Source organism: Vulpes vulpes, chromosome 13 (assembly GCF_048418805.1).
Source record: "Vulpes vulpes isolate BD-2025 chromosome 13, VulVul3, whole genome shotgun sequence".
NCBI classification, from domain to species: domain Eukaryota; kingdom Metazoa; phylum Chordata; class Mammalia; order Carnivora; family Canidae; genus Vulpes; species Vulpes vulpes.
This window is the reverse complement of record NC_132792.1, coordinates 14,497,203-14,521,041: the sequence shown is the minus strand read 5'-3', so window position 1 is coordinate 14,521,041 and position 23,839 is coordinate 14,497,203. Positions and strand designations below refer to the sequence as shown.

At 38.4% G+C, this 23,839-nt stretch overlaps 1 protein-coding gene across 13 annotated transcripts in view; it reads right to left on the bottom strand.

Moving 5' to 3' along the window:
* Window positions 1–23,839, bottom strand: part of TATDN1 (TatD DNase domain containing 1) — a 64,115-nt gene that overhangs the window by 32,561 nt on the left and 7,715 nt on the right. For 5 of the 13 annotated variants that reach the window (XM_025993433.2, XM_072733956.1, XM_072733952.1 and 2 more), the window contains 5 exons: window positions 14,849–14,914; window positions 12,536–12,585; window positions 7,194–7,257; window positions 5,269–5,412; window positions 5,128–5,170 (listed from right to left, as the gene is read on the bottom strand). In XM_025993433.2, the coding sequence (XP_025849218.1) occupies window positions 5,128–5,170; window positions 5,269–5,412; window positions 7,194–7,257; window positions 12,536–12,585; window positions 14,849–14,914 (367 nt within the window). Of the gene's footprint in view, window positions 1–5,127; window positions 5,171–5,268; window positions 5,413–7,116; window positions 7,258–7,366; window positions 7,490–12,535; window positions 12,586–14,848; window positions 14,915–23,839 lie in introns of all 13 variants that reach the window. The other 8 variants (XM_072733960.1, XM_072733961.1, XM_072733958.1 and 5 more) reach the window with 5 other exon arrangements.

The window sequence follows — 23,839 nt, the reverse complement described above, 5'->3', positions numbered from 1 at the left end:
ACATGCCATTATCTCATCTGACCCACAAAATAACCCTAGAATAGGACAAGAGCTGGTGTCAGAGGATGTAGGATCTCATCCAAGATTATAACGTGACAAACTTGCAACCAGAATTCAGTGCTCTAATTCCAGGTCCCAGCCAAAATGACTATAGGTTGTGATATTTCAAAGAAGCCTTTCTGGCCCCACGGCATAATGACAAGCACCAGATGTAACAGCGCTGGGAGGAGGGGGGTAAGTGGGGGTTCCCTGTCTTCTCAGTGCGGTGCTCACTCATTCTCATTCATGTTCATGCAGTAAAGATGGAACCAGAAGTTAGATAATAAATTTCTTATTTTCCTATAGGAGTTTACCTTTTCTAGGCACCTTAATTTTAGGGAACACTTTTGTGTTTAAATTCTCTCTTTTTTTTTAAGATTTTATGTATTTATTCATGAGAGACAGAGAGAGAGGCAGAGACACAGGCAGACAGAAAAGCAGGCTCCATGCAGGGACCTGATGTGGGACTCGATCCCGAGACTCCAGGATCACGCCCTGGGCTGAAGGCAGGCGCTAAACCGCTGAGCCACCCAGGGATCCCCTGTGTTTAAATTCTTTTGCTATATATTCCTCTATCTTGTCTCCTTGAAGTACAGGACAATCATTTTCCTGGAGTACCCTTTCCTTTTGTACTCTTGAAAATGCTAAAGTTTAAAATTAGAAACAGAGGCGTCTGGGTGGCTCAGATAAGGTTAAGCATCTGCCTTTGGCTTTGGTCATGATCTCTGGGTCCTGTGATGAAGCCTCACATCGAGCCCCACCATTGGGTCCCAGGCCCAGTGGGGAGTATACTTCTCTCTCTCGGCACCCCCCCCCAACTTGTGCTCTCTCAAATGAATAAAATCTTTAAAATTAAAAACCGAAGTGTACTTCTTAAATAGTTTTCATAATGTTGGTGGTCTTTGTCTTTATTATCCAATATTTAGGCTTTTAAATCACCTTTTCACAGTCTGCTAGGCTAGAATAAGGAAAAATAATTTTCATTTTCACAGTGTAGGAAACAAATGAAATCGTGAAAGAAAAGTCACTATTTCCATAATCTCTAAAGTAATTCAAATGTCAGCAATTAAGTGTGCTCCAGTCATTACGTAAACTTTACCATGTATCTGACTTCTGGCTACACACCACACACACACTCTGCTTCATGCTTCCCACTCTACTGGGATCATTTCTTTCATACACAAAATTCTATGTACAAAGCCACACAACCGAGCCACAGATTTATAGAATCTAATGATCACCTTGGGAATAAGCCTACCCCTCACAGCAGGCAAAAGTACAAATTATGAAAATAACAGATGTTTCAAGCAATGTGCCTCCAGAATTTTGCATATGAGAAAAGAAAGGTCCATGCACTCAAGCTAGCTAGGTGTCTTAAGGAGGCCAATTATTCCTAAGGACATAAATCGAGGAAAACTGGTACTTGACATTAAGTACCTATTGCCTTTAAAGAAAAAACCCCACCGTGGTAACTAGAAACAGCCTAAGTTACAGGGTAGGAACTGGCACCTATCCAGAGACTTCTCTGCTTCTTTTGTGTTTTATCTTAGTTCGCATATGAAAAGCACTGTTTGCTTGAGTTAGATTTCTCCTTTTAGTGAAGCTGCAATTTGCTTCTGACTATATTACTGATTCTTACATTTTAGGGTCAACAATAACTAAGGGCTTGAAAAGGTCAGCTTCAGAGTAACTGTTGGGAATTCGGATCCAGGCAACTCCAAAATGCCCAGAGTGTTCCAGCAGCGCAGCTTGCAGCTTAACTGGCAACGAACCTACCTTTAGGCTGGCCGAGGACAGGGATGGCCTCAATCTCTCATCTCTGAGGTTCCCTAAGTCCCCAAATGATTAGTTTGAAATCTTGTCTGATGTCAGATTTCTTTTTCAAAAACAGAGACCTGCACAGTATTAACATTTTAAAGCCCCAAGAAAAATTCCACAGCAAATTCCTCCCACTTGGAAGTGAACGGAGTTCTAAACTTGCAACAAGAAAAGGGAATGTAGCATCAGGCAAAGAAACTGAAAACACAGGGTATGTTTATCCACAACAAAATCCGCTTTTCCCTTTTTCTCATGCTTTTTGGTTTTTTGCTCTTTAAAAAAATACTTTTCAAAAGCCCCAAAGAAAAAGTATATCCTGTATTTTCTTTAGAATGAAAATATTTCTAAGAATGACACCACAACCACAGTGTATTGAGCACTTACTTGTGCCAAGCATGTTACTATGGGGTTTACATACCAAATGTTAAGAAAGGCAGTATTATCCCCATTTCAACGATGAAGAAATTGAGGTCTACGAAGAGACATACAGCCACCAAATGGCAGTTATGATTCAAACCCAAAGCTGTTGATTCCAAAGAGAACCACCCTGCACACTTATGTACCACCTTTACTTACCGTTACGTCTCAGACAGTATTTCTAGCCAGTGTCTACTGCACATTAGATCTGTCTTGCCTACTAATCCATCACACCACTGTCTATTTTTCTCTTCTCATACATCTTTTTCCTGACTGCATTTTTACTTAAAAAACAAAAACAAGTCATACACTGGTTAATTATCCCAGATGGTATAAAACAACAGCTCAAAATCTAAATTCTTCCAAGAAAAGATGCAACAGCAAAAGCTGAATTATAGGGTTTTTATCCATGCTGTTCTCCAGGAATCAAAAACACCTCTTCTCCTTATTAAAAACTCAGTGAACGAGGTGCCTGGGTGGCTCAGTTGGTTAAGTGTCTGACTCTGTTTTGGGGTCAGGTCATGATCTCAGGGTCATGGGATCTAGCCCCGTGTGGGGCTCTGTGCTCAGCACAGGGTCTGCCTTCCTTGTCTCTCTGCTCCTCCCCCTGCTTGGCTCTGTCTCTCACACTCTCGCTCGCTCTCCATCTATTTCTAGAGTAAATAAATAAAATCTTTAAATAAAAAATTAAAACTCAGTGAATATTTATGGAGTACCCACCATGTGCTGAGAGTACTGTGCATGGTGCTATGGGCACTACAACATGAGTGAGACTGGGTATGTGCCTCTGCAGACCTCAGACACTAGTCTGCTGTGGGATGGGAAGGCGTACCATAGCTGTACTTCTAGGACAACGTGAGAAAGGCTCCAACAAGTACTATGCACCATGTGTGCGGGAAAGGAGCTGCATACTCTGAGTACATGCTAGGGGAAAGAGGGAGCAAAGGGGTATTTGCTTCCGTAACAACAATCCAAATGGGATTCTACTAGTGTGCTTTTTACTAAATCATTTGATATTTTATTTGATGTTTTAACTTAAAAATCTCAAGTTGAGCCACCCATCTTTTCAAAATTTATACCATACTTTAGTTTGTCCTTAACTTTTTCTACTCTGGAAGAGGCCTAGCTCATACCCCCTTCACCTTATTAACAAAGCCTTCCCTAACTTTTCCCCCCAGAAAGTCCTTCCCTCCCGTTGTCATATGCCTTTTTGTTAGCATTTTCAACCCATTTTAATTCTTTATGTCCTCTCATCAGAACCAAGCCTATTCTTTGTATCACACTAAGGAGACACCTGATAATCATTTACTGAATGGAGTTTAAACTCTCTAGTACAGATCAATACCTGGGCAGTTGGCATCTGTGTTCAAGCAAACTATATCCTGCTATACATATTGTTTTAAGTTCTGATCTTTTCTTTCTTTAAGATATTATTTCTTTATTCATGAGAGACACACAGAAAGAGTCAAAGACACAGGCAGTAGGAGAAGCAGGCTCCTTGTGGGGAGCGCAATGCAGGACTCAATCCCAGGACCCCAGAGTCATGATCTGAGCCAAAGGCAGACGTTCAACCACTGAGCCACCCAGGCGTCCCTTACGTTCTGATCTTAAGGTGATGGTGGAAATATCCTCAGAGCAGTAAAACAGAACTATCAATGTTTACATTAAATACAAAAAAAAAAAAAAATGAGTTTAAGATATTTAGGTTGCATTTTAGAATCAGTTTGAATGCATCTGGATAAAAGTCTATGGGCAGGGAATCTTGAGGGACTCTGCCAGTCGTTGATTGTCGTACCCTACACAGTCCTGTTTGCTTCAAGAGGTTCATCTTGGCCAAAAACAGACTCTAAGATGGAGGAATTAAGATATGTGGGCTTAACCTAAGAAACATAAACAGTCAACTTTTTTATTTTATTTTATTTATTTATTCATGAGAGACACAGAGAGTGAGAGAGGCAGACACACAAGCAGAGGGAGAAGCAGGCTCCACACTGGGAGCCCGACATGGGACTTGATCCTGGGAATCCAGGATCACCCCCTGAGCCAAGGGCAGATGCTCAACCGGTGAGCCACCTAGGCAACCCTATTTTTCTATTTAAATATGAGTATGTGAACTTTTAAGATAAGTCAGCTGATCTATAATGATATTCAAGGGAGGTTACCTGCTAGTAATCATGTGAATGTCCCTGAAAAACACAGTATCATGTCACCAAACAGCTCCAAGAGGATTTATTCTAATGTTTTATCTCCTGGATAATTAATACGTTGTTTTTGAAATGCAACAAAATGCTCATGTCTTAAATTAAGTCTATGACCTAATTTTCCTTTTTGGCCTGTAACACTACTCACTGGTATGCTGACAGGAGCTCCAACTAAAAGGTATAGACAGTGAGTTATAGGAAGTCTACAAGGCTTATGAACTTTGGGGTTTTCTGGGAAGCCACCACTCTCCACATGACTCCTATGAAAAGACCCCACATTCTTAATTGACAATATCCAGTGCCCAGCAAGAGTAAAACAGGTTCTTTCTGCTTTGGTGATTGATCCTATAATCTCTCTTTAATACTCCTTGCTCTTAAATCATGCCCCCCATGAGTGAATTTAAATCATTTCATTGGAATGGTTCATGCATGAATACATTCATTAGGCAAAGAACAAAAGTCTCCATCATGTAAAACTCATCCCTTATTTTCCAGTATGCATGGAATTTGTTTCACTTAACTTCTGATATACAAAGGAAAAAATAAAAAATCCTGATGCTTAATCCAACTATATTCTGAACGGATAAAAGCTATTAAAAAAAAATCTACTCAAGATTTTGCAAAAATTTCTAAAGTCAATAAATTTCCTTACTTGAGCTGAGTATCTCTGGGACAGAACTGTAGTCGGTCAAAATCTTTAAAAGATAAAAAAAGAACCAATAAGTACTCATTAACTTTAGTACAGAACAAATCACTTTCAAAGTCACTCTTAACAGAGTAGGTTGGCACTTACCCAGTCCACACTCTCCTATTGCTACAACTTTCCCCTTATTGTTTTCAGCAAGGTTTAACAATTCCATTAAATAATGATCAGGGTCATTCTTTTCAAATTCATCACATCTGGTAGGATGACATCCAACTGTACTGAAAAACATATCTAGCACAAAATAATGTCTTAGGATTATTTTCAAAATATTTTCCATATTATATTTAATATACAAAAATGATAGAACATCAAATAATTTCAACTGGTTACTTTTTAACAATGGTCGTAAACTACCTGAACTACAAGAACTACATAAGCTTAATCCTATGACAATTTTTGGAATATCTTAACAAAGCAGAACAGGAATATGAAAATTGCCTTAACATATTTGTAAAAGGAATTAATTCAACTCTTTCCAAAGCTTGGTATTTACTGAGTCTTGTAGAATGGAGAATTCTCTTAGGAGAATGAAATGTCATAACTTAATTATATCTTTTATATTTACTATTCACATCACTGTCTTGTTTCATCTATTCAATATGGTAATTCTATATATATATATATTTCTTCCCCTTAAAAAGGGTGACTCAAAGAAATGGAAGGGGGATTTGTTTTTCTAATAAAAAATAAAGTTCACTTATTTGGAGACATGCAATTATTTGATAGCTGTAATTGTATGGAACACAAATGTGAAGTCAAAAAGGGCTTCGAAGTGGCTTGCATCTGAACCCATGAGAGCGGTGGGGATCATCCTCAGCCTCTTCTACAGATGTTTACATACATGGAGGCAGAGGTTTTAAAGCAGTGAGGATGCAGGTACAGGAAGATGAGTGATGAGGGCTGACAAGGGAGATTCAAGAACTTTTAAAAGCATATCTCTTGGGCAGCCTGGATGGCTCAGCAGTTTAGTGCCACCTTCAGCCCAGGGCCTGATCCTGGAGACCCGGGATCGAGTCCCACGTCGGGTTCCCTGCATGGAGCCTGCTTCTCCCTCTGCCTGTGTCTCTGACTCTCTCTCTTTCTCTCTCTGTGTCTCATGAATAAATAAATAAAATCTTAAAAAAAAAAAAAACTCCTCCTCTCATTAAAAAAAAAAAAAAAGCATATCTCTTTGGGGGTAAAAAATATGGAAGACAATATTTTTATACCCCCAAAGGCATCTGAGAAGATGACTACTTTTATCTTAATCACTAAGGAAAAATGTCAGTGGATGCTGAAGAGAAGTATGCATTTTTGAAAGCTTTCCATAAAAAATAACTTTTAATAAGTAAATCAGTAATTTGAAAAGTAACACAGAAGGCCTAACTCTTCAACATCTAGCACAAGAAGCATGCTTGCCAAAAAGCAGAACCAAAAAGAATTAGGTAAAATGAATGCCAGATAAAGGAGATGTTTTCTTTAACTAGGATTCCCTTAGGAACCAATTCCAAAACTTTATAGATTTTAAATAAATGCAAGATGTATGAACATAAAATGAGTATTATATATTATTACTTGCATTCCTGGGGCCTTACAACAATGGTTTGCATGATAAATATTTAATAAATGATCCTTCAGTTTAAATTTAAAATGTGCAAATGAAAAGCAACTCACATCTTTTTTTTTTTTTTTTTTTTTTGGCAACACACATCTTAAATACATTACAACATACAAAAAAAAAAAACCCTACATCAGGAATATGTGAGGCTAAACCATGGTGAACTTAATTCTCGTTAACTGAAATCTTAAAATAATCCTTAAGTACAGTGAGAGAGAGGGTTTAATCAAACATCTGATACACCAAGTAGCACTTTGAATTCTTTCCTCTTAACACTGTCCCATTGCAATCAGTCTATTTTTCTATTGTTTCTACCATCACAATCCATTGTATTGTACCTGAGGCAGTTCTTAGAAAGATTTCTCCAAAATAACTTAATTCATATTTTTGGGAGGTAAAAGTAATATGAGGATACCATTTGTTTGTGCCAAATGCAGTGCCTCTTTACTGTCCTGCAGATTTCCACCTGTAATCATAAACTGAAATAGAAAGAAATAAAATAAGCCCACTTGAATAGAGTATCAACAACAGCTTATTAAACATGCCTTCCTAATGCTTTTTTCCAGAATGCTTCTCTGTCACACTTACCCTTCCTTTAAAATCTCGCTGAAAGGTCACCTCCTATGTAGAGTGGTCTCTCCAAACATACAAGCATACCATGCAGATTTTGTCACTCCTTCCTATTAAAATGTATTCACAGGTCTGTTTTTCCTGTTAGATCACATTATGAAAGACTGAATAACTAAAGACTTCTGAATTTAGAATTCTATTCATCTAAGGATTCAGTAGTGTTTATTAATTCAACAGTTCTCCAAGTGTGGTCCCAGAAACCCCAGGGGAATGTGAAGTCAAAACTATTTTCGTAATAATACTAAGACGCTATTTGCCTTTTTCTCTCTCACTTGGCCACAAGTGTGCAATGAGATATATCAGAGGCTACATGATGTGTAACAGCACAAGACACTGACTGCAAAAACAGATCTCCAAGTTCAGTAGTCTCTATTAAAAGCCAGACATTCGGGATCCCTGGGTGGCGCAGCGGTTTGGCGCCTGCCTTTGGCCCAGGGCGCGATCCTGGAGACCCGGGATCGAATCCCACGTCGGGCTCCCGGTGCATGGGGCCTGCTTCTCCCTCTGCCTATGTCTCTGCCTCTCTCTCTCTCTGTGTGACTATCATAAATAAATAAAAAATTTAAAAGAAAAAAAAAAAGAAAAAAAAAAAAAAAGCCAGACATTCATGAGATATTTAAAAAAAAGATAAAACAATTCCAATCACGTCACTGCATTTTTTTGGTTTGGTAGATACTTATTTTTCAAAAAAATATGCTACTTATGTTATATAATGTCTTACTGTTAATAGATATTTTACATTCTTATCAGTTTTAATTTCTAATACTAACATAAAACACACGCACAAAAGCTCTGTGGGATCCTCAAGAATACTGAAGAATGTGAATGGGTTCTGAGACCAAAAGTTTGACAATCACTGGATTAACGTATATTGAATTCTTTGTAAGGACATGGATGGCTCCTGGCACAAAAGCACACTTCTAAAGAGGCAGCCCTCAGGGTCCACCGGCAGTCAGAAACAATGTATGAAAAGGAAAATATCACCAAAGAGCAATGTGTGTGGGGGGTGGCTACTGAGGCAGTCCTGCTGAAGTATACAACCTTCTAAAGAAGTGACTTATAAAACACACTGATTTTTTTAAGCATCTCACTTCAAGCACCTCACTGAGCTAAAATGAAGAATTCCTTCTAGGTCCACGCCTAAAGAGAAAACATACACAACATGGGAGGAAGTGCAAATGATGAGCAGATGTTTTCATAGAGCAACCTAAACTTCATATATAATAGGCACTGAGTATCTATTCAGGGAACACACAACTATAATTAAATCCTCAACTCCTTATGAAACACAGGGTATAAGATGTTAACAAAAATACTGGGAGAACTTGACTGTTTACTAACACTACCTAATTCTTTAATATAAGACCAGGTGCCCATGTCTAGTATTTCAATTCTGTAAAATAGTTGCTATTCATGTCTATCTTTTATTTTATCTATAACTTTCCCAAATAGGTGAAAAAGTAAGGACAAGTTAGAGGACGTAATTTCCTCTCCCAAGTCACAATGGTGATATTAGAACGATGGTGGCTTCCACCATCAACCTAATAGAGTAGAGGGTATCTATGCAGGTACAATATCAAGTGCTTTGCTCTCCAGCTTTATTTAACTCTCACAATTCCCTTAATTAGGCATTATTATTCTCAAATTACAGATGCGAATACTGATGCCTAGAGAGATAAGCACCCATGTTACAAAGCTCTGGAGAAGGAAGCTGGGGCTGGAACCCAGCTGTGTGATACCATAGCTGTGCTTTTAATCACTACATTGTAGCTGCAAGGCACTACATTAGATTCTGATTTGGAACCACATCCAAGTAAATTCTGTTTCTGCCATTCTTACATCGGAGTGTGTATGTTTCCAATGTCAGGATTAAATTACTCATGGCTGACACATGAAAATTTAGGAGCTTGGTGTTTCAGAGTTTGCAGAAAAGCATTTTATAAAGTGAATTACCATGCAGAGAATAACTGGATAATCAGTAATGAATGCTGTCACTTTTATCCATTCTTATTACTTGTGAACAGTGACTCTACATTTCAGAGCTGGGACTACAGAATTCGGAAGCCAGCAGGGTCATTAGTCTGTTACATCTGAGGTTATTCAACTGAGAAGCCGCAACTACATATCCTGATGCCACACTGTCCTAACCTCCAGTGTACATATGTGGGTTCGCCTGATATTTTTTTTAAATACTAATTTAAAAGTGTCTCATCAAATAATTTGACACAGAGTTAATACTCATTTGCTTAGAACTCTTTAAAAAGTGGAATTTCCCTGATAATCAAATAAGTACTATAAAAATTAAAGTGTCTTTGAAGTTATTTGAAAAGGTGTATCCATACTATAAAAAGCTAAACTTGGTGACAGATACACGTCTTTCTGATAACCACTGAATTCTAGCAAATGATAAATTATGTTATAAAATTTATTAAGAGTTGCATCTTGAAAACCCAAAAGCCTCCACCCCAAGATTGCTAGAACTCATACAGCAATTTGGTAGCGTGGCAGGATACAAAATCAATGCCCAGAAATCAATGGCATTTCTATACACTAACAATGAGACTGAAGAAAGAGAAATTAAGGAGTCAATCCCATTTACAATCGCACCCAAAAGCATAAGATACCTAGGAATAAACCTAACCAAAGAGGTAAAGGATCTATACCCTAAAAACTATAGAACATTTCTGAAAGAAATTGAGGAAGACACAAAGAGATGGAAAAATATTCCATGCTCATGGATTGGAAGAATTAATATTGTGAAAATGTCAATGTTACACAGGGCAATTTACACGTTTAATGCAATCCCTATCAAAATACCATGGACTTTCTTCAGAGAGTTAGAACAAATTATTTTAAGATTTGTGTGGAATCAGAAAAGACCCCGAATAGCCAGGGGAATTTTAAAAAAGAAAACCATAGCTGGGGGCATCACAATGCCAGATTTCAGGTTGTACTACAAAGCTGTGGTCATCAAGACAGTGTGGTACTGACACAAAAACAGACACATAGATCAATGGAACAGAATAGAGAACCCAGAAGTGGACCCTGAACTTTATGGTCAACTAATATTCGATAAAGGAGGAAAGACTATCCATTGGAAGAAAGACAATCTCTTCAATAAATGTGCTGGGAAAATTGGACATCCACATGCAGAAGAATGAAACTGGACCACTCTCTTTCACCACACACAAAGATAAACTCAAAATGGATGAAAGATCTAAATGTGAGACAAGATTCCATCAAAATCCTAGAGGAGAACACAGGCAACACCCTTTTTGAACTTGGCCACAGTAACTTCTTGCAAGATAAATCCACGAAGGCAAAAGAAACAAAAGCAAAAATGAACTATTGGGACTTCATCAAGATAAGAAGCTTTCGCACAGCAAAGGATACAGTCAACAAAACTAAAAGACAACCTACAAAATGGGAGACGATATTTGCAAATGACCTATCAGATAAAGGGCTAGTTTCCAAAATCTATAAAGAACTTACTAAACTCAACATCAAAGAAACAAACAATCCAATCATGAAATGGGCAAAAGACATGAACAGAAATCTCACAGAGGAAGACATAGACATGGCCAACATGCACAGGAGAAAATGCTCTGCTTCACTTGCCATCAGGGAAATTCAAATCCAAACCACAATGAGATACCACCTGACACCAGTGAGAATGGGGAAAATTAACAAGGCAGGAAACCACAAATGTTGGAGAGGATGTGGAGAAAAGGGAACCCTCTTACACTGTTGGTGGGAATGTGAACTGGTGCAGCCACTCAGGAAAACTGTGTGGAGGTTCCTCAAAGAGTTAAAAATAGACCTGCCCTATGACCCAGCAATTGCACTGTTGGGGATTTACCCCAAAGATTCAGATGCAATGAAACGCCAAGACACCTGCACCCCGATGTTTCTAGCAGCAATGTCCACAATAGCCAAACTGTGGAAGGAGCCTCGGTGTCCATCAAAAGATGAATGGATAAAGAAGCTGTGGTTTATGTATACAATGGAATATTACTCAGCCATTAGAAATGACAAATACGGGATCCCTGGGTGGCGCAGCGGTTTGGCGCCTGCCTTTCGCCCAGGGCGCGATCCTGGAGACCCGGGATCGAATCCCACATCGGGCTCCCGGTGCATGGAGCCTGCTTCTCCCTCTGCCTGTGTCTCTGCCTGTCTCTCTCTCTCTCTCTGTGACTATCATAAATAAATTAAAAAAAAAAAAATTAAAAAAAAAAAAAAAAGAAATGACAAATACCCACCATTTGCTTCAACGTGGATGGAACTGGAGGGTATTATGCTGAGTGAAGTAAGTCAATTGGAGAAGGACAAACATTGTATGTTCTCATTCATTTGGGGAATATAAATAATAGTGAAGGGGAATATAAGGGAAGGGAGAGGAAATGTGTGGGAAATATCAGAAAGGGAGACAGAACATAAAGACTCCTAACTCTGGGAAACGAACTAGGGGTGATGGAAGGGGAGGAGGGCGGGGGGTGGGGGTGAATGGGTGACGGGCACTGAGGGGGGCACTTGATGGGATGAGCACTGGGTGTTATTCTGTATGTTGGTAAACTGAACACCAATAAAAAATAAATGTATTATAAAAAAATAACAAACCCTTAATTGAAAAGTGGAAAAACAAAAAAAAAAGAGTTGCATCTTGAGAAGCCTGATAATTCAGATAGGCTTTAAAAATTTTTTTCAGGGGATCCCTGGGTGGCGCAGCGGTTTGGCGCCTGTCTTTGGTCCAGGGTGCGATCCTGGAGACCCGGGATCGAATCCCACGTCAGGCTCCCGGTGCATGGAGCCTGCTTCTCCCTCTGCCTGTGTCTCTGCCTCTCTCTCTCTCTCTCTGTAACTATCATAAATAAAAAATAAATAAATTAAAAAAAAAAAATTTTTTTTCAGAGACTTTGCCATTTACATTTCTACTCACATGAAAGAACTATCCAAGCATGAAGTCTGTGTCACTTAAACTTTTATGTAGTTCATTTACTTGCTAATATTACTTGTTGACAATGCACAGCCCAAAATGCCAAGTGTGGCATTAGCTCTTTCTCTTCTATTCTACAGTCTCTTAACCAAATTTAATTATTTGAAAAACATTTAATGAAAACAAAATGTTACCTTTTTAACTCCAATCTGGACAGCCCTCTCTATTACATCTTGTAAATCATCTGTGAAAAGCAAATCCACATTAAGAAAACCTGGTAAAAAAATTTCACTTACTTATCCCTTCTTGAAAGAAAAATACAGAGTAACAATTATATTTACCAAATCAATTCTGTTTGATAAGTACTTACCTAATAATAATCAGTAGTAACCTTAAAAAAAGAAACCCCAAAAAGGCAAACTAGATGACTAGTTTTATCCATTTTATTGTATTTTATTTTGTTGATCAAAAAGGAGAAAAGTGCCAAAAATCATGAGGTTCAAAAGAAAGGTGAATTTGCTCACTATAATTTAATAAGCCGGGCAGCCTGGGTGGCTCAGCGGTTTAGCGCCACCTTCAGCCCAGGGCATGATCCTGGAGTCCCAGGATAGAGTCCCATGTCAGGCTCCATGCAGGGAGCCTGTGTCTCTGCCTCTCTCTCTCTCTCTCTCTCTCTCTCTCTCTGTGTGTCACTCATGAATAAATAAATAAAATCTTAAAAAAAAAAAAGTCACTTGCCTTAAATTTGAAACTTGTTGGTATTGTAATTTTTTAATAAAAATAAAATAATCATTAAGATTCTTATTTTTACTAGGGCTTTTCAAAATATATCTGTAATGCCTTCCAAAACATGATAAAACATCTTTGTAATTTTAGTTAATGCTGTATTTCTGTAATTTCTATTCCCAAAGAAAGGGAAGGATAATTTTTATTTTCTGACAGTTTATTGCTTTTTCCCAAAATTTCATGTTAAATAACAACAAGCTTTTCTGGGGAGATCAATAAAAAGCTAAGCTTTCAGAGACATAAGGTAATGGACAGCAAAATCAAACAATTCTAGAATAAAAATCTACTTATTAATTTCACATTTAATTATCACAGTAAATTTGGTTAGAATTCAATTATAATTACTTCTAGAGTAGTTATAAAATTTTTTAGACAAAAAATGTCAACTTAGTGAACTTAAACTAAGACAACCAGTTTTGCTAAATACTATAAACCACTCATACTGATATTGATGACAATAAAACTTATTTCATAAATACATGCATACAAAATTATACAGAGTCACAAAGCATGAAAGCTGTTAAGTGCTGCAAAGGCAAGAAAATCAGAAGATAATTTTTTCAATTGTCTATAGTACCTAACATTTTTTAACATAAAAACATTATCTAAACTTGTAAATGAAGTAGAAAATTTAAGTTTTGCGGTAAGGCTTATAAAAGCTTAAGTTTAGCTTTCTTTTTTTCAAGTAGCATCTAACATTCGCTGTATTTAGAGAAGCTTTCATTTAGTATCACCTAGAAGCACAGTAAACTTAGCTTTGACTTAATTGTTGAAATGTGTGGTTCCACTTCACCCAGACCACAAAATCAAATTTTCCTGTTCACATTTATATAATAACAAGTACAGGAATTTTCTGAGGCAATATTCATAAACCGGTTTACTGGAGAAATTCTCCTTTCAAAAATGTGTTGTCACCATCATTTCCTGCTTACTCCAGCTGACAAAACACACTTTTTGAATGAACTTGATAGGATAAATATAAGCCATTTTGCTTTTGGCTATACTTTCCACCACTCTTTAAGAAACCACTGTCTATTCTCACCTATCCCATAGGCATCTGGAATCTGGCAGGACTTGGATGCAAAAAGGGAAGGCAGGGAAGTTAGGGCAGCAGTGCACCTGCTCCTTAATCACATTACTGCTTTGTCATTCAGCTGAAAACGTTACCAAAAGACAAGGTATTATACTAATGTTCAACCACATGTGATTTTTTAAATTATATTCAACTGCTTAAAAGACTAATCAATTAACTGTTGTTTGGCTTTTATGCATTGGTTAAAGTTCTATATTTGAAATTATAAACCTCCTCAGGGGAGGCAACCTTTGTCATTATAATAAGGTGCTTTATAAATGCTCATGGTTGTGGTTTACCCATATAGCTTACATAGGTTTCACTTTGTGTATAGTTTTAAACAAGATGTACAATAAATCCTTTAATATTCCAATGATAAAGTAGATTATGCTTTTCATGATCACCTTAAGGCATAAAATTTATCTTCACAGAAAAACTATCTTAATAAAAGAAAACATTTACCAGAGTGCCTGGGGGGCTCAGTTGGTGAAGTGTCTGCCTTCAGCTCAGGTCATGATCCTGGGGTCTTGGGATCCAGCCCCAGGTCAGGAATCCCTGCTCAGCAGGGGGCTTGCTTCTCCCTTTCCTCCCCACTCCTGCTGTCTCTCTTTCTCAAATAAATAAAATCTTAAAAAAAAAAAATATTTACCTTGATGCTTCTGAACTCCCCTATAAATTCCTCTGAACATAGGATCTGTCAAGTTGATACCAATATCTGTGGAAAGCAAAAATAAATAATTATTAAGAGTTTCTATTTTAGGGGCACCTGAGTGGCTCAGTGGTTGAGCATCTGCCTTTGGCTCAGGTCATGATTCTGGGGTCCCAGGATTGAGCCTCCCATCAGGCTCTCTGCAGGGAGCCTGCTTCTCCCTCTGCCTATGCCTTTGTCTCTCTCTCTGTGTCTCTCATGAAAATCTAAAAAAAAAAAAAAAATTAAAAGAGCTTCTATTTTAAATTTCTATGTTAAATACAAGCTCCTGTTATTAAATTTTTCATTCATTCAAACAAAATCTAAGTGCCTACCACTTGTCAGTTACTAAGCTAGACACCTGGGATACAAACATGAATGATAGAATTCTATTCTCAAGAAACTCAACGCAGAATTGGGAAGGCAGACACATTAACAATTTAAAAATAATAAGCAGACACTGGCACTGTGGGACACAGAGGAGAGACATCCAACCTAGCCTGATAGATGGCCTAGAAGTTTCCAGAAAGGATCCCTGAACTGAATCGGAAAGGATAAGTTAGAGTTTCCCCATAGAAGAGGGGAAACTGCAAACAGAGGAAGCAGAAGCAGTGCATCTGGGATGTGAGAGAGCAGTGACTGTGAAGAGCCATAGGCTGTTCTGGCTGCTGGAGAGAAATGTAGAGCAGGGAGTGGCCACAAAAGTCTAGACTCAGCTATGTTACACATCTGTCTTTAAAATACCAGATACAACAAGAAGCACAGATGGCTTTTGGCAGAGTAGTAGATTTGTCTTCTGGACATCACATTCTGGCGTCTTTGTAGAAGGTAGGATCTGAAGGGGGCAAATGGAGTCAGCATATCTCATCTGGAAACAGGAAAGAGCTCATATTTACAATGAGAACCTCTATTGGGGTGATATAAGTAGAGATGCAGAGAGCAGAATAAATTATTTCTTTTATTCACCAAATACCATGTAGACCAACTCTGTGTCCTTACTGTGGACATAAGGAGTTAGGGGATAAAAAAAAAAAAAAAAGGAGTTAGGGGATACAGAATAAGACCCAACACTAGGTCCCTGTCCTCCAGGAATTTATAGTCGATATGGGAACTACAAATATACTTTGTGTTATGTTAGACTAAGCAACACAAGGCAAGAAAGTTTTTATTGCAATATTCCTAGAACCTAGCATAATGGTTGGCACATAATAGGAGCTCTATACATGTTCAGTCTATAAATAACTTTTACATGCATGGGAGCACAAAGAGGGAGCTAAACCATTTTCACAAAGATGAGAGAAGCTTCACAGCAGAGCTAGATCTTGAACAAAGGTAAAGCTTACAAACTGATAAATGGAAAGGGCATTCTATAACATGGACATGTGTGGACACATACTGCATCTAGAAGACAGAATTCACTGAGCCTACAGAGCAGTGGTCCTCAGTAGAAAGCAATTCTGCAGCCCCTCTTCTTCTAACCTCACCCTTCCACAACACTTAGCAATGTCTGTATGCATTTCTACTTGGCCCAACTGAGGGGAATGCTAGTGGCATTCAGGGTTGAGGACAGGGATGCTGCTAAATATCTGGCAACAAAGAGGATAATTTCCCAAAAGAAGGGATCATCTGACCCCCAAAATCAAGTGCCATTCTTTTTTTTAATTCAATTAGCCAACATATAGTACATCATCAGTTTTAGATGTAGTGTTTAATAATTCATGAGTCGTGTATAACACCCAGTGCTCATCACACCACGTGCCCTCCTTAATGCCCCATCCCACTATCCCATCCTCCCTTCAGCAACCCTGAGTTTATTTCCCAGTGTTGAGTCTCTCATGGCTTATCTCCCTCTCTGATTTCTTCCCATTGTTTTCCCTACCTTCCCTTATGATCCTCTGCATTATCTCTTACATGCCACATGAGTGAAACCATATAACTATGGTTATAGTTATATAACCATATGGAACCCTCCAGTTCCATCCACATCAATGTAAATGGTAGGTATTCATCTTTTCTGATTGCTGAGTAATATTCCATTGTATGTATACATCACTCTTCTATATCCATTCATCAGTTGAAGGACATCTTGGCTCCGTCCAGTTTGGCTGTTTTGGACATTAGGGTACAGGTGACCCTTTGTTTCACTACATTTAGATCTTTGGAGTAAATACTCAGTAGTGCAATTCCTAGGTTGTAGAGTAGCTATTTTATTTAGTAGCTCTGTTTTAAACTTGAGGAACCTCTATACTGTTTTCCAGAGTGGCTATATCAGCTCCCATTCCCATCCTCTACAATCCTCACCAACATGTGTTTTTCCTGTCCTGCTAATTTTAGTCATTCTAACCGGTGTAAAGTGGTATCTCATTGTGGTTTGGATTTGTATTTCCCTGATGACAAATGATGTGCAGCATTTTTCATGTGCTTGTTGCCCACATGTATGTCTTCTTTGGAGAAATGTCTGTTCACATCTTCTGCCCATTTCTTGACTGGACTGCTTTTTGGGTGTTGAGTTTGATAAGTTCTTTATAGATCTTGGATACTAGCCCTTTATCTGATATGTCATTTGCAAATATCTTCTCCCATTCTGTAGGGAGTTTTGTTTGTTGACTGTTTCCTTTGCTGTGCAGAAACTTTTTATCTTGATGAAGTCCCAAAAGTTCATTGTTGCTTTTGTTTCCCTTGCCTTTAGAGATGTGCCTAGTAAGAAGTTGCTGTGGCCAAGATCAAACAGTTGTTGTGCCTCTATTCTCCTCTGGGATTTTGATGGATTCCTGTCTCACATTTAGGTCTTTCATCCATTGTGATTTTATCTTTGTATATGGTGTTAAGAGAATGGTCCCGTTTCATTCTTCTGCATGTGGCTGTCCAATTCACCCAGCACCATTTGTTGAAGACACTCTATTTCCTGCTTTGTCGAAGCTAAGTTGACCACAGAGTTGAGGGTCCATTTCTGGGTCCTCTATTCTGTTCCATTGATCTTTGTGTCTGTTTTTATGCCAATACCATGCTGTCTTGATGATCACAGCTTTGTAATATAGCTTGAATTCAGGCATTCTGATGCCCCCAGCTTTGGTCTTCTTTTTCAACCTTCTGGTTCTAAACAAATCTTAGGATTATTTGTTCCAGTTCTGTGAAAAAACTCCCTGGTATTTTGATAAGGATTTCACTGAATGCCTAAGTTGCTCTGGGTAGCACAGACATTTTCACAATATTTATTCTCCCAAACCATAAGCATGGAATGTTTTCCCATCTCTTTGTGTCTTCCTCAATTTCTTTCATAAGTGTTCTGTAGCTTTTAGAGTACAGATCCTTTACTTCTTCGGTTAGGTTTATTTCTAGGTATTTTATAGTTTTTGTGAACAGGACTGATTCCTTAACTTCTCTTTCTTCAGTTTCATTTTAGTGTACAGAAATGCAATGGATTTCTGTGCATTGATTTTTGTATCCTGCCACATTGCTGAATTGCTGTAGTTCTAGCAATTTTGGAGTGGAGCCTTTTGGATTTTCCACATAAAGTATCATGTCATCTGTGGAGAGGGAGTTAGACTCCTTTGCCAATTTGAATGCCTTTTTTGTAATTGTTGTCTGACTGCCGAGGCTAGGACTTCTAGTGCTATGTTGAACAACAGTGATGAGAATGAGCATTCTTGTCCTGTTCCTGATCTTAAAGGAAAAACCCTGTTTTTCCCCATTGAGAATATTCACTGTGGGCTTTTTGTAGATGGCTTTTATGATACTGAGATATGTTCCCTCTATCCCTACACTTTGATGAGTTTTAATTAAGAATGTTGTATTTTGTCAAATGCTTTCTCTGCATCAATTAAGAGGATCATATGGTTTTATTAATGTGATCTATCACCTTGATTGATTTGTGAATGTTGAACCACCCTTGCATCCCAGGAATAAATCCCACTTGGTTGTGAATAATCCTTTCAATGTATTGTTGGATCCTATTGGCTAGTATCTTGGTATTTTGATATCCACGTTCATCAGGGATATTGGTCCGTAATTCTTTTGTTGGGGTCTTTGGTTTTGAGATGAAGGTAATGCTGGAATAAGTTCACAGAATAAGTCTGGAAGTTTTCCTTCATTTCTATTTTTTAAAAACAGCTTCGGTAGAGTAGGTATTATTTTTTCCTCTAAGTGTTTGGTAGAATTCTCCTAGGAAGCCATCTGGCCCTAGACTCTTATTTTTTGGGAGGCTTTGATTAATGCTTCAGTATCCTTGCTTGTTAATGATCTGTTCAGGTTTTCCCTTTCTTCCTGCTTGTTTTGGCAGTTTATAAATGTCCTTGTTGTTGGTTGTGATCTCTCCTCTTTCATTCATGATTTTGAGTCCTTTCTCTTTTCTTTTTGATAAGTCTATCTAGAGATTTATCAACATTATTTTTTCAAAGAACCAGATTCTAGTTTTGTTGATCTGTTCTCCTTCTAGTTTCAATTTCATTGATTTCTGCTCTAATCTTTATGGTTTCTCTTCTCCTGCTTGGTTTAGGCTTTATTTGCTGTTTTTTTCCAGCTCCTGTAGATCTAAAATTAGCTTATGATTTTGAGATTTTTCTAATTTTTTGAGAGGCTTGTATTGAAATGTACTTCCTTCTTAGGAATGCCTTTGCTGTATTCTAGCAGTTTTGAACAGTTGTGTTTTCATTTTCATTAGTTTGCATGAATTTTTAAAATTCTTAATTTCCTGGTTGACCCATTCATTCATTAGAAATATGCTCTCTAACCTCCAAGTGTTTGAGTTCTTTCCAAATTTATTCTTGTGATTGAGTTCAATTTTCAAAACACTGTGGTCTGGAAATATGCAGGGAATAATCCAAATATTTTTGTATTGATTGAGACCTGACTTGTCATCAAGTATATGATATATTCTGGAGAAAGTTCCATGTGCACTCAAGAAGAATGTGTATGCTGCTGCTTTAGGATGGAATGTTCTGTATTTATCTGTGAAAGCCATCTGGTCTAGTGTTATCATTTAAAGCTCTAGTTTCTTGGTTGATCTTATGCTTAGATGATCTGTCCCCTACGATTAATGTATGATTATCAATGTGTTTATTAATTGGTTGATATAATTGGTTGCTCCCAAATTAGGAGCATAAATATTTATAGTTATCTTTTTGTTGGATCAACCCTTTAAGTATGATGTAATGTCCCTCTTCATCTTACTAGTCTTTGTTTTAAAACCTAATTTGTCTGCTATGAGGATTGCCACCCCAGCTTTCTTTTGCTATCATTAGCATGGTAAATGGTTCTTTACTCCCTCACTTACAGCCTGGAGATGTCTTTAGATCTAAAAGGAGTTTCCTGTAGACAGAATATGGATGGGTTTTGCTTTTTTATCCAATCTGATACCCTGTCATTTGATTGGAGCATTTAGCCCATTCACGTTCACAGTAACTATTGAAAGATAGGGGGATGCCTGGGTAGCTCAGTGGTTGAGCATCTGCCTTTGGCTCAGGGCGTGATCCCAGATTCCCGGGATCAAGTCCCGCAGCAGGCTCCTTGCATGGAGCCTGCTTCTTCTCCCTCTGCCTGTGTCTCTGCCTCTCTGTGTCTCTCATGAATAAATATGAAAAAATAAAAATAAAGTTACTTAAAAAAAAAAAAAAGATGGGAATTTAGTGCCATTGTACTACCTGCAAAAGTCTGTTTATGTAGATTGTCTGTTTCCTTCTGATCTATGTTATTCTTGGGCTCTCTCTTGGGTTATAGGATTCCCCCTTAGTATTTTTTTTTTTTTTTGCAGGGCTGGCTTGGTGCTCATATATTCTTTCAATTTCTCTCTGTCCTGGAAGCTCTTTATTTCTCCTTCTATGCTGAATGACAGCCTTGCTGGATAAAGTATTCTTGGCTGCAAGTTTTTCTCATTTAGTAACCTGAATATATCATATCATACCAGCCCTTTCTGGCGTGCCAATCTATGTGCAGAAGTCTGATGTCAGTCTAATGCTCTTACCTCTATAGGTTAGGAATCTTCTGTCTTGAGCTGCTTTCAGGATTTTTCTCTTTATCTCTGAAATGTGCAAGCTTCACTATTATATGTCAGGGCATTGATCTATTTTTATTGATTTGGGGAGGGGTCCTCTTTACCTCTTGGATATGAATGCCTATTTCCTTCCCCTTCTTAGGGAAATTCTCAGCTATGATTTGGTCAAATATAACTTCTGCCCTGTCTCTCTTCACCCTCAGCCACCCCAATAATTCTGATGTTGGTTCATTTTATGGCATCACTGATTTCTTGAAACTGCTCCTCATGGGCTATTACTTGTTTTTCTCTCTTTTCCTCAGCTTCCTTCCTTTACATCAACTCATTTTCTATGCCACTTATACTCTCTTCTGCCTCATTTACCCTAGCTTTCAGAGCATCCAGTTTAGACTGCATCTCAGAGCATTAAGTTCAGCCTGATTAGATCTCATTTCTGCACTAAGACATTCTCTAGTGTCTCTTATGCTTTTTTTTTTTCAAGCTCAGCTAGTAACTTTATAATTTTTATAATGAATCCTATCTCTGACATTTTACTTATATCCCTATCGATTAGATTTGTGACAATATTACCTCTGGTCTTTTCTTTTGTTGTGAATTCCTCCTTCTAGTAATTTTGCTCAGAGAACAACAGAAGAACAAGTGAACAGAATAAAAAATACAACCACGAGCCAAGCAAAATGCACATTAGACAACTCTGAAGAGGTCAGAAACCAAAAAAAAAAAAAAAAAAAAAAAAAGGCAAAGGAAAAAAGAAAAAAGGGGGGTGGGGGGAGAATATAATGTCAAAGAATGGACAAAATAGGGGTGGGTGATCCACTTGTTCCAGAGTGTATTTTGGTCTGTGTGTTAAAAAGATACTAAATCCCAAAATTTTAAAGATAGTAAAATTTATATATATACAAAAATAAAACTGAATAGAGTGAAAGGAAGCCAAAAATGAAGAATATATCTATAAGATATAAATGTAAAAAATGAAAGTTAAAAAAAAGACTTAAAAACAGAGTTGATATAAGAAACTAGTTGAAAAGGGAAAAAAAAGGAAAATTTTAAATTGAAAGATAAATGAATCATGAAAACAACAACAACAACAACAACAACAAAAAAACCCCTCAAATTCTATATACTGTTTTCCCCAGAACTGGAATTTTAGTCTTGTGAGGTCTGTAAACTTGCTGTGCACCTGTTCTTCCAGGTGGTCTTCTGGAGGAGGGGCCTGCTGCACTGCTTTTTAGGTGTCTCTGCCTGGACAGAGTTGTGCTGCGTCCTTCCAGGGAGCCAGGCTCAGTGTAAGCTGTTCCTCTATGGCTTTTGTTCCCTGAAGGCTTTGCCTCCTTAGGATGAATATAAAGGTGGCCATGCCCTGGACTCCAGCCCCAGAGCCAAAACATAGCAGTCCCTTCTCTTCAGTAAACCCTCAGGGATAAACAGTTTTTACTTTTCAGTGTGCCAAACTCTGCAGACCCCTACAGTACCCCTCCACAACTACCTTTCCAGAGAAGCTGCAGAGTCCTGCGTTACTGCACTTTGTAAGTACCTGGTACTGAGAGCAGGCACAGGTTCGCGCCCACACCCCTCTGCCCCTCCCAGGGGATGGCAGAACGTCCCCAAGTTCTAGTCCTCTGCAGGGTCCCCAGGCAGACAGTGGTTACCCGATTGGGCCCAGCTTGCAGTTTATGACAAATCAAGCTGAGAGCCCATTCCTGGACTCACTGACCTAACCGGTTTCCCTGCTCCACTGCTTGGGACCTCTACTGGTTCAGGCACTCCCAGAATTCTGTGACTCCAGGGATCCTGAGACCACACTGTCCCACCTAGAATTCTGCCTCTTTCACCAGCTGAGCACCTTTCAGGGAGGGATGTCTCTTACTGGAGCATATTTCTAATCTTGCTCTCTGGGGCTCTATCATTTTCTAGCAGCTGGTTTACAGAGGCTCCCTCCCCCTGCCATTTATCTTCTTATACCTCCCCTTAGATTCACTTCTCCACATCTCCTACCTTACAAAACGTGGTCACCTTTCTACTTGTAGAGTTCCAGATATTCTTTTCTTAAATCTCAGGCTGCATTCATGTGTGTTTAGAATGGTTTGATAGTTATCTAGCTAAATTCAAGGGACCAGATGTAGCAATGTCCCCCACTCTTCCTCCATCTTGCCCCCCCACCCGAAAACCCTAAAGTGCCATTCTTGATAAATCCTGTTGTAGAGTACAAGGGAACCAGGGGAATAACAAGATGTGAAGTTAGACTGTGATGGCTATGGGCAATAAATAATACCTTCTTTATTTAAAATATGCATTAGGAGGGCAGCCCTTGTGGCTCAGTGGTTTAGCACCACCTTCAGTCTGGGGCGTGATCCTGGAGACCTCGATCGAGTTCCACATCGGGGTCCCTGCATGAAGCCTGCTTCTCCCTCTGCCTGTGTCTCTGCCTCTCTCTGTGTGTGTCTCTCATGAATAAGTAAAATCTTAAAAAATAAATAAATACAAATAAAGTAAAATAAAATAAAATATAAAAAAAATATGCATTAGGAGAATCTCCAAGTTCATGATGGTGGAGGGCACTTGCCCGCCAACTGACCCTTACATTACTTCTGCTTACTCTCAGCTTCCTCTTGGTATAGTCTCACTCTGATTTCTGCCAAGCTGGCCTCAGTAAGCTGGGCTGCTTCAACATGAAGACAGACTAGATGATGAATGGGAGTTTGGATGATCTAAGAGATGATGGGGAGAGTATTCCAGGCATTTGAAAACAGCAAAAGAAAGTCACAATGCAGAAAACTTGAAAGATCTTTCAGCAACAGTATATATGTCAATAGAGGGTAGGAGATGAATTCACACCCAGTACCCTTGAAAGGACTATTAACATATTGAATACAATAAATACAATATAGGGGTTCAGTGGAATGGCCCAGAGGACAAGAATTCAGCATCTACTATTTTTTTTTTTTTCAGTTAAGAAAAGGAAA